This window comes from Sardina pilchardus, chromosome 11 (assembly GCF_963854185.1).
Source record: "Sardina pilchardus chromosome 11, fSarPil1.1, whole genome shotgun sequence".
Classification (NCBI taxonomy): domain Eukaryota; kingdom Metazoa; phylum Chordata; class Actinopteri; order Clupeiformes; family Clupeidae; genus Sardina; species Sardina pilchardus.
This window is the reverse complement of record NC_085004.1, coordinates 3,132,960-3,147,061: the sequence shown is the minus strand read 5'-3', so window position 1 is coordinate 3,147,061 and position 14,102 is coordinate 3,132,960. Positions and strand designations below refer to the sequence as shown.

At 48.6% G+C, this 14,102-nt stretch overlaps 1 protein-coding gene across 3 annotated transcripts in view; it reads left to right on the top strand.

Moving 5' to 3' along the window:
- dpy19l3 (dpy-19 like C-mannosyltransferase 3) overlaps positions 1–14,102 on the top strand; it is a 31,577-nt gene that overhangs the window by 12,047 nt on the left and 5,428 nt on the right. For all 3 annotated transcript variants that reach the window (XM_062549417.1, XM_062549416.1, XM_062549415.1), the window contains 8 exons: positions 3,740–3,841; positions 4,228–4,301; positions 4,899–5,057; positions 6,098–6,226; positions 6,689–6,800; positions 7,456–7,512; positions 7,763–7,845; positions 13,955–14,087. In XM_062549417.1, coding sequence (XP_062405401.1) covers positions 3,740–3,841; positions 4,228–4,301; positions 4,899–5,057; positions 6,098–6,226; positions 6,689–6,800; positions 7,456–7,512; positions 7,763–7,845; positions 13,955–14,087 — 849 coding nt within the window. The remainder of the gene's footprint in view (positions 1–3,739; positions 3,842–4,227; positions 4,302–4,898; positions 5,058–6,097; positions 6,227–6,688; positions 6,801–7,455; positions 7,513–7,762; positions 7,846–13,954; positions 14,088–14,102) is intronic.

The following is a 14,102-nucleotide window of genomic DNA, read 5'->3' as shown; positions in this document are numbered from 1 at the left end:
ATATAGTAAAGTTGCATGTAGAACCCAATAATGTATCATTTCCAGAAATGTAATAACTGAATAATTTAATAGAAATATCCTCCTCATAACACCATCAAACATTTAGTAATTTCTCAATAATGTATTAACATCCTAAAAATGTAAGAAAATACCTTCATGACATTAATGGGAGGTTATTAGATTAGATTATTGTGTTTCGCCTTACCTTTCAGAACCCAATAATGTAATAATTTTTCTAATATTGTAATAACTTTGTCAATGTTGCCCCAGTTACTGGTAACCAAGCAGACAAATAGGTGCATATTATTTCTACCTTTACTTATTGCGCACAAAGCAGCAAAGCAGTTAGGGCCATTGTGCAGCAATGTTTATTATTGGGGGCTGTAGGAGCCCATTGTGTTTCTTCCTTTTCTTATACTTTTATCTTATTTTGAATCTAATTTACTATTCTGCCATAGCAATATGTAGCAGCCTATGAAACAGCATAGTAAAAAAGCTTTAATTTAGCACACCTACTGGGGACATTACCACGATTCCTGTCATCAAGTGTCATATCTATGCCTTGACACGGAATATTGATTTGAAGTTTTTCACATGCCACAGATTTTGGCCTACAATATCACAGTCTTGACTACCAATTATAAAGCCAATCCGCACAGAGGGATTTTAGATTTTAAAAATCTGTGGCAGAAGGTGAGATCATATTTCAGAAGGTGTTTAAATAAATTGGAACAAAGCTAATGTAATTGCTGCCAGACCCACTTGGGCCAAACGGCCAAACAGGTAATGATAGGCTAATATTCAGTCATTTAGCATAAAACTTAGATCTTAGTGCTTAGTGGCTCCACATTTCCATAGCAACTATGCCCTCCTGGGCTGCTTGGCCCTCTCATCTCTGCTTGGTCTTGTCTGCCTCTAAAATTTGAAACCTTACACTGAAATCCAAAATGGTGATTCTGGAGCACTGAAGGTGTAGGCATGATACTTGGTGAAAAGATGGAGCCCTTCTCCGGTATTTGGGTCAAATTTCAGGACTATTTATCATGCATCACAGCAGGAGCCTGCCATATAATGTAATGGCAGAAGACAGAAGATGAAGAAGAAGAAAAAGAAAGGTAGCAACTCCCCTGATTGTCCTCCAACAGTGGGTGGATACATCATACATAGCTCACCAATTGGCTCCAACCATTGGTGGCATGGTACCAAAACACTGACCAAGGTATAACAATATTGGGAAATTATGGCGTCATTGGATTCCAAAGTCAACATTGTATTACGGTATTGGGAACATATTACATTATGAGTTTTCTGCTGTTATGAGTTATAGATCATGGTAACTAGCTATTGCATTGTTTTTATTAGTGGTTAATTAGGCACATCTTCCTCTATGGGGAAGTTAGATTAGATTTAGTTTAGCTGGTAAAATGGATGTGTTCTGTAATCATACTCTATTGATAAGGGAAAGCAGAACAACGCAGGTCTTTATTGTGATGTCTTAGTGAGGATTAGGTGAATAGGTTAGAGTGGATGGCTGAGTATTTGTAGGTTAGCCACGTACAGTATGGTTGATGCAAGGTTGGAAAATATCAATAACGGTGGGTTTATATGCTCATAAAATAATAAGAAATGGAATGCTCTGAATTTTAGAGTTGAATCATTTCATTTATAATGTAATATTAACATTTAAACACAAAGAGCAAGGCATTAAATTAACATCATGCTATTATATTATGCAATAAATGGATTGGCAATGTAACAGTCTTAGATTCATTAAACCGTCCAAGTAGTTTTGATATGGCATGCACTTAGATGCTATTGTACTACAGTGAATAATTGGACTGTAATCTGTATAACAGACAGATGTGTTTATTCCCTCCTCAGCATTTTACAGAAAGTAATGGACCTCTTGTACTCAGTAGCATAATTAGTCAATGGGAGCTGTCCAAGATGGTCCACAGAGGCGGCCGCACCCTTTATACTCAAATCCTCTTTGTGACTCTATGCGGTGAAGGGGCTATTTTTCTGGTGAAAAACCTGAAATGATTTCCTCTTGCCTCTTTTCCATCAGTGATCGATGAGTCTCTCTGTTTTATTATATATGCCTATCTTGTTTGTACAAATGCTTACACCAGTTTATAATTCTGACCTTTCAACTATTTCCTGATGCCAGTTTAGGTAGACTTGACAGAGATGTTTAAGTCTGGCTTCAGAAAGAAAAGTCCTGCCATATATTGGTTCTGCCTGAGCGCTTAATACTTCTACCTGTACCTGGCTTCATAATTGTGTTGTTTGAATCAGCTGATTAATAGCCTAGAAATCTAGACGCACCCTAGCGGCAAAAAATATTTTTTGCCTAGCGGGATGGTCTTGCGTCATACCGTTAAAGCCAATCCTGCGTCCGACACCAAGTCAGTCGGTCCAATCAGAATGCTCTATCTGTGTACCGAGTCCGTGAGCCCACAATAGCATGGTGACGACAGAGCTGCGCGACAGCGAGATAGCAGAACAACCATAGAGAACAACGTAACGAAGCGTTGATTGGTCACAAGTGCTGGCCTATTACGTACAGAGGCAGTTTGAAAGACAACGATTCATCCCACCCACAGGCTTCAGCTCTGTGAATGGTCCGACTCCAGACTATACATGTAATGTATAGTCTGGCTTGCCAGGCTAGCTGATTAAGTGAATTTTTGGAACCAAAACGTGGCAGGACTTTGACTTTCTGAAGCTGGACTTGCACACCTCTGAAACATGACCAGTCTCTCTCAGCTGATCTCCTCAATGACTTTACCTTATGGTTCATGCACCTGCACAAGTTGAGTTATACTGTATCTATCTTGTAGTGCTCGTACATAGTGGTTTATAGCTGTGTATAGTTTCTAGTGGTTTATATAATTTGTGCACTTTGTGTCCTGAACAGTCATCTAGTACACAGCCTTGCTATTGCAGCTCCAGCTGGATGTATTTCAGGAGCATTTGTCCTAGACAGACGCTGATCCCACTGGCAGAAAAAGAGTGTTCATTAAAGATTTGTTTTGGTCCAAAACCTGTTATCTCTGACTGGAAGACTGGTCTCAGGAGTTCAGTTAGCGATGCCAGACTCGGAGATGAGTCTGCCATCTTTCTCTCCTCGCACTCTCCTACCCTGACCTTTGTTTGACCTCTGCAGTTCAACCTCATGTCCGCAGGCTGTGCCAGCACCCCGTTTTGAAGTTCAGATGTTTTTTTTCTCCTCCACCGACTCCCCTCTGCACGATTGCCTCTCCCTGGACGTCTCATGGATCTTTGATAGAGTCCAGTTTCAGCTTCATGCGTGCTAGTGTATGAAGATTTTGTCCCAGTCAACAGAGGTGAAATGGAGATGTCAGGTCATAACTGCACTACCTCTCTCTCTCTCCCTCTCTCTCTCTCTGTCTCTCTCTCTCTCTCTCTCTCTCTCTCTCTCTCTGTCTCCCTCTCTCTCTCTCTGTCTCTCTCTCTCTCTCTCTCTCTCTCTCTCTCTCTCTCTCTGTCTCCCTCTCTCTCTCCCTCCCTCTCTCTCTCTCTCTCTCTCTCTCTCTCTCTCTCTCTCTCTGTCTCCCTCTCTCTCTCCCTCCCTCTCTCTCTCTCTCTCTCTCTCTCTCTCTCTCTCTCTCTCTCTGTCTCCCTCTCTCTCTCCCTCCCTCTCTCTCTCTCTCTCTCTCTCTCTCTCTCTCTCTCCCTCTCTCTCTCCCTCCCTCTCTCTCTCTCTCTCTCGTAGAGGGGGCTGAAGTCCGGGGGGCTGCTGTCGCGCGTGGTGAAGCTGCTCCTGCACACCTTGTTGGTCCTGGCATTAGCTCTCAGCATTAATTATTTATCCAAGGTGAGCAATGAGACGTGTTCTACATCCTCCCTGTGTCTCTGCCCCTGTTCCGTTATGTCATCAGGACTGAGCCAGTAGTCCTGCATGGACTAAGTGCCGCGGAGTGCTTTCTTGTGCTACTACTGTAGATGTTTTTTTTTTTTGTTTTAAAGGCAGTCGTATTTTTGGCTCCGGCGCCACTATGCAGCACTTGTCTAAAATAATCGTGTAGCGGTCATGTTTTAGTGTTGAGATGCATTAGTCTGGTATGTTCTGGGCATCAACTAGCGAACATGTTTCAGTGAAAGTGTGTGTTTCAAGAGAAACATGTTAAAATGGTGTGTACTAACACGTCAAACCCTTCCCTGTCGTGTCTGTCGCTTGGGTTCTTCATTTTGTTTTGGCAGAGAGCGCTGCAGCTTTGGTCTGACGAGCACATCTTTAAGTTCATAAAAGCAAAGTTTGGCCTTGGGGCCACCAGGTATGCGCGCACTGCAAACACACACATCACACACACACACATTTTTGTACTCCCTATTCATCTCGATTAAGGAGAAGTTGTGTTCATGGTGTATGTAAGGCCAGGGACAGTGCTTAACGCCAAGTCCATTAATCCCTGGCAGATTTATAAATTCCCGTTCAGCTCGGAGGAAAAAGGTATCTGTCACGGAGAGCCCTTCCTCTCCATCCGTAGCCGCTCACAGAGCTCTCTCTCTCTAATAAAGCACTCAGCAGCTGTATCAGTGATCAGACACAGCCCTAAAAATCTATGATCTGGTCCTCTTCCCAGACAAATCTCTCTCCGCCTCTCTGTTGCACTGTCTGTCCGGTCCTTTTTATGTCTTGCCTGCCCTGTGCTTTCATTTGTCTGTCTTTTCAAATTACGCCCCCAACCACTGCAATAAAAATCACTCCAAGTACAAAATCTAGTACTTTCTGCTCCTTCTCTCCACCCAACTCAGTCTAGTCTAGTCCTCCCTCAGCTGCTTCTCCTCGCTCCTCTTCTGTTGGTGTTCTTTTCATCTCGTGGCTTCACCACCCCCCTCCTCACCCCCGTGTGTGTGCTGTGCTGTTGCAGGGACTTTGATGCCAGTCTGTATCTGTGCGAGGAGGCCTTCGGGCTGCTCCCCCTGGACACCTTCGAGCGCCTGGGGGGCACGCTGATGCTGTACCCGTACCTGTCCACCCTCAGCGTCATGCTCATCATGCTGGCGCTCGTGGCCCTGGCCAACCTCAGGTGAGTAAGGGGGCACTCTTGGCCTGGCGTCGTCTCAGAAAAAGCAAGGGCACGCCAGCCCACAGGGCAAGTCCTGTCCTGGTTGTGTTGGCATGATTTCACCCTCGGTTGACCAAAGTTCCATTTGCTTTTGGCAAGCCGATTTTTGAAAGTTTTCTGAACGTTTTGATATATTCCTGCAAAAAAGCCAGCACCATATCTCGCCAACCACATGCCGATAGTGCCTCTTTTTTTCTGTAGTGCGTAGATAGACGCAGCCTGCTCAGACACATAAACTAAACAGACATGAACACAAACAAGAAACAAGTTGTTTTTTTATGTACAAGCACACACAGGCAAACAGCGGGGAGTCCAGAGACATGCGAGGGCCGTGCCGTGCGGCTCCTCAGGCTATGTTCCTCCGCGCGCGGTGCGGTGCGGCACGGCACAGTGTCTTCTGTGGAGCTGCTGCTGCTGCTGCTGCTGCTGCTGGCCCTCGTCTCCCTCTCTTGTCTGGTCACGTCTCCGTGCTCGCCGCTCCGCTCCTCTTGTTATCATTTAGACAGAAGCAGCTCCACGCGCCCCTAACCCCCTCCCCCCCCACTCCCCCCCTCCTCTCACATCTGATCCCCAAGGGCTGCGCTGGGGTGAGGGGTGGAGGTGGGGGTGGAGGCTGTGCCGTCACACACGTGGCTGATTACAGCACACACACACACACTCTCTCTCTCTCTCTCTCTCTCTCTCTCTCTCTCTCTCTCTCTCTCTCTCTCTCTCTCTCTCTCTCTCTCTCTCTCTCTCGCTCTTTCTCTCTCTCTCCCTCGCTGTTCCATCACCCAGTTAACATTTCCACCTTCGAAATAAATAAATAAAGTTGGACCGCTGGGAGGGAAGGAATAATCTCTTGTCACCAGTGGTCGAGCCCTACTTGATGTTTAATGCATGGCTCGCTTCTCTCTCTCTCTCTCTCTCTCTCTCTCTCTCTCTCTCTCTCTCCCTCTCTCTCTCTCTCTCCCTCTCTCTCTCTCTCTCTCTCCCTCTCTCCCTCTCTCTCTCTCTCTCAGTGACTCAGGCTGTGTTGGGGCGCGTGCGGGAGCGTCCAGAGATGAGTCGCTGATCCGCATGAGGCCAGACGTCGCCTACAATCTGCTGCACACCGTCTTCTTCGGCCTGCTGGCCTTCAGCACCATGAGGTGAGCCGCGCCACCGATGGGGGCCACCGACCGCCACTCCGACTCCAGACGCCAGACGCTGGTGCCGCCGTCCCCCGCCGGCTACACACACACACACACACACACACACACACACACACACACACACACAAACACAACACAAACCCATCACCTCATTGGGCCTCATCTCAGCTGAGGGTGTGTGTTCTCCTGCTCAGCGTGTGGCCTCTCTGTGCTCCAGGGTGCTATTGGATGACCTGCTTCTTTTTCACTTGTTTTCACTTTTATATCCCTCCTCTTATCTGTCTCATTTCCAGCCTCTTGTGTCCCCTTTAAAGTGTAATTTCACTCTCATTAGCCCCTAATGAGGAGAGTGCAGCGCTAACGATGCAGACGTAGCGATAAGGCAAATGAGTTGATGATGATGATGATGAGGACGAGGATGAGGATGAGGATGGTGAACCTCTCTCTGTCTGTCCGCAGGATGAAGTACCTGTGGACTGGACACATGTGTGCCTTTGCCGCCTACGGTGTGTGTGGCAAGGACATCTGGGAGCTCTATCTGAGGGTCATCCATTGCAGTACCAAAGCGAAGGTAAACACCACCCCCGTGCTAGGAGCGTTGCTTTGCATGTCAGATCAGCTGCACTTGTTTTTATCTTTAGTCATTAGCCTGAACATATTGCACTTACTGTAGGATCGAGCAGAGTGCAAGAATATCACTCAATCATCCAATCAGTCCAATTAATCCAATCTGTTTTTATAAAGACAGACACCTCTAAATAATGCGCTGTGAAAATATGGGGAGTTTATCTCGAAGAAAGGCTCGCTGGTTTATACCTTGATGTGTTGTTTTTGAAAGATGTCACTTTTGTGTGCGAACTCTGTTATAAACACGCTAAAACCGTTTGTCATTCTGTGGAGACGCTGCTATCGTTACCCCAATGTTTCATCAGTCTGTCATACAGACGCAAGACAAGATTTGTTTTTAAAAAGATACCGCAGCGTAGCCATGTGGATCTGTTACAACAGACGTGAAGTAGACTGGTAGTGTGGATTATACTGGAGTATATGGAAATAAGGGCTGGAACACAGATAAACAAATCAAATCGGTTCAGTTGATATGCCCACTAGGTGGCAGTATGGTTACAATCTGATTCCAAAGGGTGGGTGCTGGAAAGTTCTCTTTTTGTGTGTCTTTCTTTTTTTCCTCTTTTAACATGTTTTTCTTCTCTTTTTCATTCATACAGTTAAGGCTTATCAGATACACGGTGCCAATTGTAATTCTTGCATTCCTTTATTACAAGGTAAGCTACTTGCAAAAATATCTCATTACATTTTGCATATTTCCATCTTCAGTTGTAACTGTGTACCACTCTGGACAAGCAATTGTGCTGAATTACCAAAATGTTCCTGAATAGCAGAAAGATGTTCTCTCATCTTTTTTCTGAGTGTGTAGGCTACCTTTAAGAATGTGTGACTGTGCACGCTGTTAGGTGCAACTGTGGCTCCTGACAGACGTTTTCACCTGGCAGTGTGTGTGTGTTCTGTTCATAGTTCTGGCCCAGACTGATGGAAGAAGTCTCTGAGCTGAGGGAGTTCTATGACCCGGACACCGTGGAGCTTATGGCCTGGATAAGGTAACCACAGCATCATTGACCACACACACACACACACACACACACACACACACACACACATACCCAAGTTAATGGGAAAACCTGAACATTTTTCCACAACTCCTAACCCACAGCCAAAGCGTCTGGCTAGCTGCACTTGCATGGAGCCATATTAGGCGCGTTGTTTATTTGGCCCATGAATAAGACTTGTTTTGGCCGCTGGAAAAATCTGGCAGCTACCCTTTCTCTGGAATGTTCTAATCAGCATATCAAGGCCGCCAAACTGGGCAGCGCTGGCCAGCGCTTCTCTCCTCTCCTCTCCTCTCCTCTCCTCTCCTCTCCTCTCCTCTCCTCTCCTCTCCTCTCTGCTCCTCTCCTCTCCTCTCCTCTCCGCTCCTTTCTGCTCCTCTCCTCTCCTCTCCTCTCCGCTCCTCTCCGCTCCTCTCCTCTCCTCTCCTCTCCTCTCCTCTCCGCTCCTCTCCTCTCCGCTCCGCTCCTCTCCTCTCCGCTCCTCTCCGCTCCTCTCCTCTCCTCTCCCTCCTCTCCTCTCCTCTCCTCTCCTCTCCTCTCCTCTCCTCTCCTCTCCGCTCCTCTCCGCTCCTCTCCTCTCCTCTCCCTCCTCTCCTCTCCTCTCCTCTCCTCTCCTCTCCTCTCCTCTCCTCTCCGCTCCTCTCCTCTCCTCTCCTCTCCTCTCCTCTCCTCTCCGCTCCTCTCCTCTCCTCTCCTCTCCTCTCCTCTCCTCTCCTCTCCTCTCCTCTCCGCTCCTCTCCTCTCCTCTCCTCTCCTCTCCTCTCCTCTCCTCTCCGCTCCGCTCCTCTCCTCTCCTCTCCTCTCTGCTCCTCTCCTCTCCTCTCCTCTCCTCTCCTCTCCTCTCCTCTCCTCTCCGCTCCGCTCCGCTCCGCTCCGCTCCTCTCCTCTCCTCTCCGCTCCTCTCCTCTCCGCTCCTCTCCTCTCCCTGAGCGGTGGGGAAGAGCAGCCGAGGACTGGGGAAAATGCAAGAGATGAGGGAGCCGGCGGAGAAGAACGGCAGCGCAAACGCTTTGGCTGCGAGTGTAATGACACCGGTCCCTCCCCACAGAGCAAATCCAATTTGCGTGGGGGATTAAGGTTTGGAGTTACCTTGGCTGGCGCAGCGGCATTAAGCCGCTTCTAGCGCGCTAATTACGCCGCAGATGAAAGAGTTAAGCGGGAATCATGTTTCGTGAAACCCCGCCTCACCAAAGCTCCTCCACTCTCACGTGTAGATTAGTAGAGCTTTCAAATGCTGTGAGAATGAGAGGGGGGGACGTCCTCAATACCCACTGGCTCGTATGGGGCAGGTGAATCGTAGGCAAAAATCTTAGTTTCACAATCTCCCAGACATGATATACTGCAAAGTCAATTGCAATGTGGTTTAATTTCCCCAGCTATCCAAAGTTAAGAATGGATAAATATTTTGAGTGAATGTGTAGTCTATTGAGTGAGAGCTGGAGATGAAGATGAATTTCTTTTGGAGTGGGACTGGTGATCAAGGGAGATGGTGATGATGATGATGGGACTCGATTATTCTCAGCTCTGCTCACTTGCCAGGCTTGGCTTTGCTAGCCCATTGTTTTTGACACATTTTACTGGATCATAAGCGAAACTGTGTATGCTTCTCTCAGGCTTTAATTTATCCTGTCTATAAATGATGATTTGTCATGGGAGTTTGTTTATTAACGTCATTATTTCTCCTCAAGAGGTTATTCTCTGTTTGTTTGGACTGTGTGTATTGATCCGCAACAGATAGTAGCTTGTAGACATAGACTCTTGGGGGTGAAACTAGATCCTGAAATTGCAACAGCTCCAGGGTTGAAGAAGGTTCAGACATTCTCCATATCCAGCTAGGAGAAGGCTGTTGCCGCCTGCTGTGGGAGCTAGCCAAGCGCCTGCACCAGACGGCAGAACTGGCCTGAGCTCATGGTGTGGCTGCAGTCTGGGATTTGGCGTTTTGTAACCTGATCAGCCACCAGTCGGCCATTGTGGCCAGCTCCTCTCACCCCCTCCAGCTTAGCCATTCAGGCTGGCGCGGCTCTCTCTCATCTATTGACAGAGATGCCAGAGTTGCTCTCCGTGTTAAACACCCATTTTGCTGCAGACAACCTTATCGTTTTGAACATTGCCTGCCACCAGATTAATTTCCATCCTTCTATTCTGTTCAAATTGTCACTGTTCTGTTCTGTTCTGTTCTGTTGTGTTTTTTTGATGGCACAATGGTTAGTTATTTTGAAATCGTGCTTTGTTTAGAATAATGAAGACAAATTAGGCTTTTGTTTTTGTCTAAGGAATTTTTTGGCGGCCCTTAGCAATTTACACTGTTCACCAGCCGAACAAAGCATGCCTTTTTTCTCCTGCTGTTTCTGACGTTTTTTTCCTCTTTTCTTCTTACTGTTGTCAACATCCCCAGCTTTTCTCTCTCCCTCCGCCTCTCCTTCTCCCTCCTCCATGCTAATTGTCGGTCTTAACGTTCTCCTCTTCCTCTGTTTTCAATTGCTTCAAATTAGCAACTTTTTGTTGCCGTCTCTGTGGAATTTCTCTCTCAACAAAAATCTGAGTACACTGTTTTTTTCCAGGCTGGTGTCGGTGGCTTTAATTGAGCCTATTGTTCAACATGCCTGGGTTTCTTTATTAGCAACTTACATTACGGGTGGCTCACAGATTCTATCGCACTGATGCGTGGCGTAGGGAGCAGCTCCAGGCTGCTTGTCTGCTCTTCCTATCTTGGCTCTGCCGTGCTCCGCATGTTTCTACAAAACCAAACTCACCCTGTTCTCTGCAATCGATCGCATTAGAAAAGGAGCTCCCGGCTATTGGTCATTATATCGCAACTCACTTTTAACACGGCTCGATCAACAGGAGGCGCTAGCGGAGAGAGAGCACGGCGGTGCTGTGCGGTGCGGTGCGGTGCGGTGCGGTGCTTTGCGGCGGTGGTGGCGGTGGCGAGGGCCTGAGGGGGCCCAGGCACGTCTGCGGTAGCCGCGGGCGCCAGAGGAGGAGCAGGGAGAGGATCAGAGCCGTCCGTCTGCGGGGACGCGACGTGACAGGCGCGCGGCCTCTCTGTTCTCTCCCGCCGCAGTCCTACCTGCTCCTCTCCTACAGCTCAATCCCACTCACTCACCACGCCTCCCTCCGGCTCGTGTCTGTGTCTTTATCTCTGTCTGTGTTGATTTGTTTGTTTCATTATTTATTGGTGCAAGTGAGTTTGTGCCTGTATCTGTGTGTGTATAAAGGTTTAACTCGCTGTCAGTATGACGGACTAATGAGACACTGCCCGCAATCCAAATGGACTTTGTCCCTCTGCCATTTATATCGGTTTAGAGCATTGATGTGTGTTTGCCCAGTTGATGTTGCAGCCACTGTGATAAATCCCTCCCTCACACCAGGTGTTCAAATGAAAATCTATCCATTGGACTGACAGATGGATGCCTCATCTTCCAATGACGCTCTGTTCCTTTGAGATTAATTGAGCAGCCTTAAAGGTGAAGGACGCTGTCCTCATGTTAAACAGCCACAGGTTTAGATGAAGGTGGTGCAGGTGTCTGTCGCTGCTCTTTCCCCCCCCATACCGTCCACTCATATAAGGTCGCAGTGGCCACCGCGTCAACGAGTTTGTGTCCAGAAATATACACAAAGTCATTAATTTCACTCAGCGAGCTCTGAGAGGCAAACACCCACAGTGGTGCACCATGCCGCACGAGCACCAGTGTGCATAACAATGTGTCCGCGCACCACACACACACAAACCCGCCTACGAGCGCCCCCACACTCGCTCTCACACACACACACACACACAAACACACACTCACACATACTCATCCCCACGCATACACACACACGCACGCGAATATTAACAACATTAATCCATTTTTATAATGTCACCAGGGGTGCGGGCTAACGCCGGATGGCATTTCCATAAGAGCACATAAATCTGAAATGAAATGTAAATCAGCCCCAGTCCCGAGGTGCCAGCCGTCAATACTCACTAATTAAAGATGGACGCATGCCGAGAGGGGCGCTAGGCGACATGGGAGGAGAGGAGGGGGGTCAAAGGTCAACCCCATCACTCCAGTAGGCCATCTCAAATGGAGTGCCTAATGGCCTTGCAGTGTGCACACACCCCCCCAAGTCAAAACATACACTGAGCAGCTCTCAGGGGGAGGATCATTCCAACAGAACGGTCTTATTTTCCTCCATTTGGATCAGAGCTGTGGATAAACACAGGGGGCTGAAAAGAGGGGGAACATAGCTCCTCACCCTGAAGAGAGAGAGAATAGAGAGAATATAGAGAAGAGAAGAGGAGAGTGAGATATTCCTAGTGCAGTGTCTTGCCATGCTGCCAAATAATTAGATTTTCTTCCTTTTTCTTAATACAGATAACACTATGACTCCTGCAGGAGGGAACAGTCAATTAGACTGTAACAGGGGATTGAATGGCTTAATCCTCCGGGTGGGCGTACCAGTTCCTGTGTGCCCGTGCAGTGCCATGCTGTGCCATGCTGCGTCTGTGCGTATGTGTGCCACGCTAGTTCCGCCAGCGCTCTGACTAACCCAGAGTGCGGGTATTTTTGGGCCCTCGCTCACTCACTCACTCGCTCGCTCGCTCATCCGCTGCAGTGATCTGGGAGTATTGTGTGGGCCCCCTCACTTCAAAGGCTGCCCCCGAGGAGTCTGAGGCCGGCTCTCTCTCTCTCCACACATTAGCCGGCGGGAGCCGTCCGTGGCAGCCGCACCTGGGTGACTAATGGCAGCCCCGACTGCAGTCTATTAGCGGCAGGAGCCCTCAGCACTGAGACATGGGGCCATGTCGCACTAATCACAACTGAGGAGGCGGAGGAGGAGGATGAGCACATAGACAATTACACACACACACTACACTTATACACACACACACACACACACACACACACACACTCTCTCACTCACACACATTCAGGTACACATACACTCACAGACACACACACACGCCAGCTCACATATAGCTGAGGCTTTCTCAGTATTGGTAACGATTTCTCCTTCCTTGCCAGTATGGCACCATCTCACCCTGGCCGAGATTAAAAGCCCCCCCCCCCCCCCCCCCCCCCAACACCCTGCCTCCCCAACCCCCCTCCTCCCAGGTGAGCTGGAGCGAGATAGACAGTGAGAGAGAGAGAGAGAGAGAGAGAGAGAGAGAGACCGACCTCATCTGCTCCGAGCTCCAGCATGAGATAGTTGGCTTCGCCTCTCTACCTCCGCACCGCTCACCTCCTCTCACCCCCAAACTTTTCACAACAAGCTGGGCTGGAGGTGGAGGAGGTGGTGGAGCTGGAAGTGGAGGGTGTGGTGGTGGAGGTGGAGGAGGTGGTGCCAGGGTCAAAAGGCACTAATGAAAACATTCTGGCCCGGCCTCGCCTGCGTTAATAAACATTCCAGCCGGAGCATTAATCCAATCTCTCTGGCTCTCGCTCCTTCTGTCTCTCTCTGGCTCTCGCTCCTTCTGTCTCCTACAGCATTGTCTGCATCACCTTCACAAGCGCATTGCTGACGTCCCCCGGGGTGAATGGCCTCTAGTCGTGTCAGGAATCAGCACGCAGATACTTGTCTTATTCTTCGCCGCGGCGAATGTCCTTCAGGTTTAGCTCCAGGGGAGTCTTAAGTCCGCTGATGGTGGCGCAGAAGAATGTTTTTGAGAAGCGCTGGCCTCCGATGAGTCGTGGAATTTAAATGCTTCGAATCTGTTGAGAGTCCGCGCTAGATGTCCGAGCCGGGGAGAGAGAGAGCGAGAGCGCGAGGGAGTCTCTGTCTTCACAGCTGGCCATTAAAGAGCGGTGCTGGGTGCTTTATCGCCGCGCGGCGGAAGAACACAGGTAATTTAACCTGTGCGGAGCGCGAGGGTCCCTCAGAAACGCAGCATGTTAATGTGTTCTCTGATATTTATGATGAGCCTGTAAACTGCTGACGGTGAACTCCGCAGCCGTCTAATAACCTCACACACACACCACCCTGCTTCATTGAACTCCAATCGTTAATAACACACAGGGCTCCTTCTTTCTGTCTATCTGTCTATCTTTCACTATCCCTCTCTCTCATCTCTCCCGCTCTCTCTCTCTCACTCGCTCGCTCCCTCTCTCCCCAGCTCCAAGACCCCCAAGAAGGCAGTGTTTGCAGGCAGCATGCAGCTGCTGGCTGGGATCAAGCTCTGCACGGGGAGAATTCTGACCAATCATCCACACTACGAAGACAAGGCCCTGAGGGAGCGAACCAGACAGGTATGCCCACCTGCA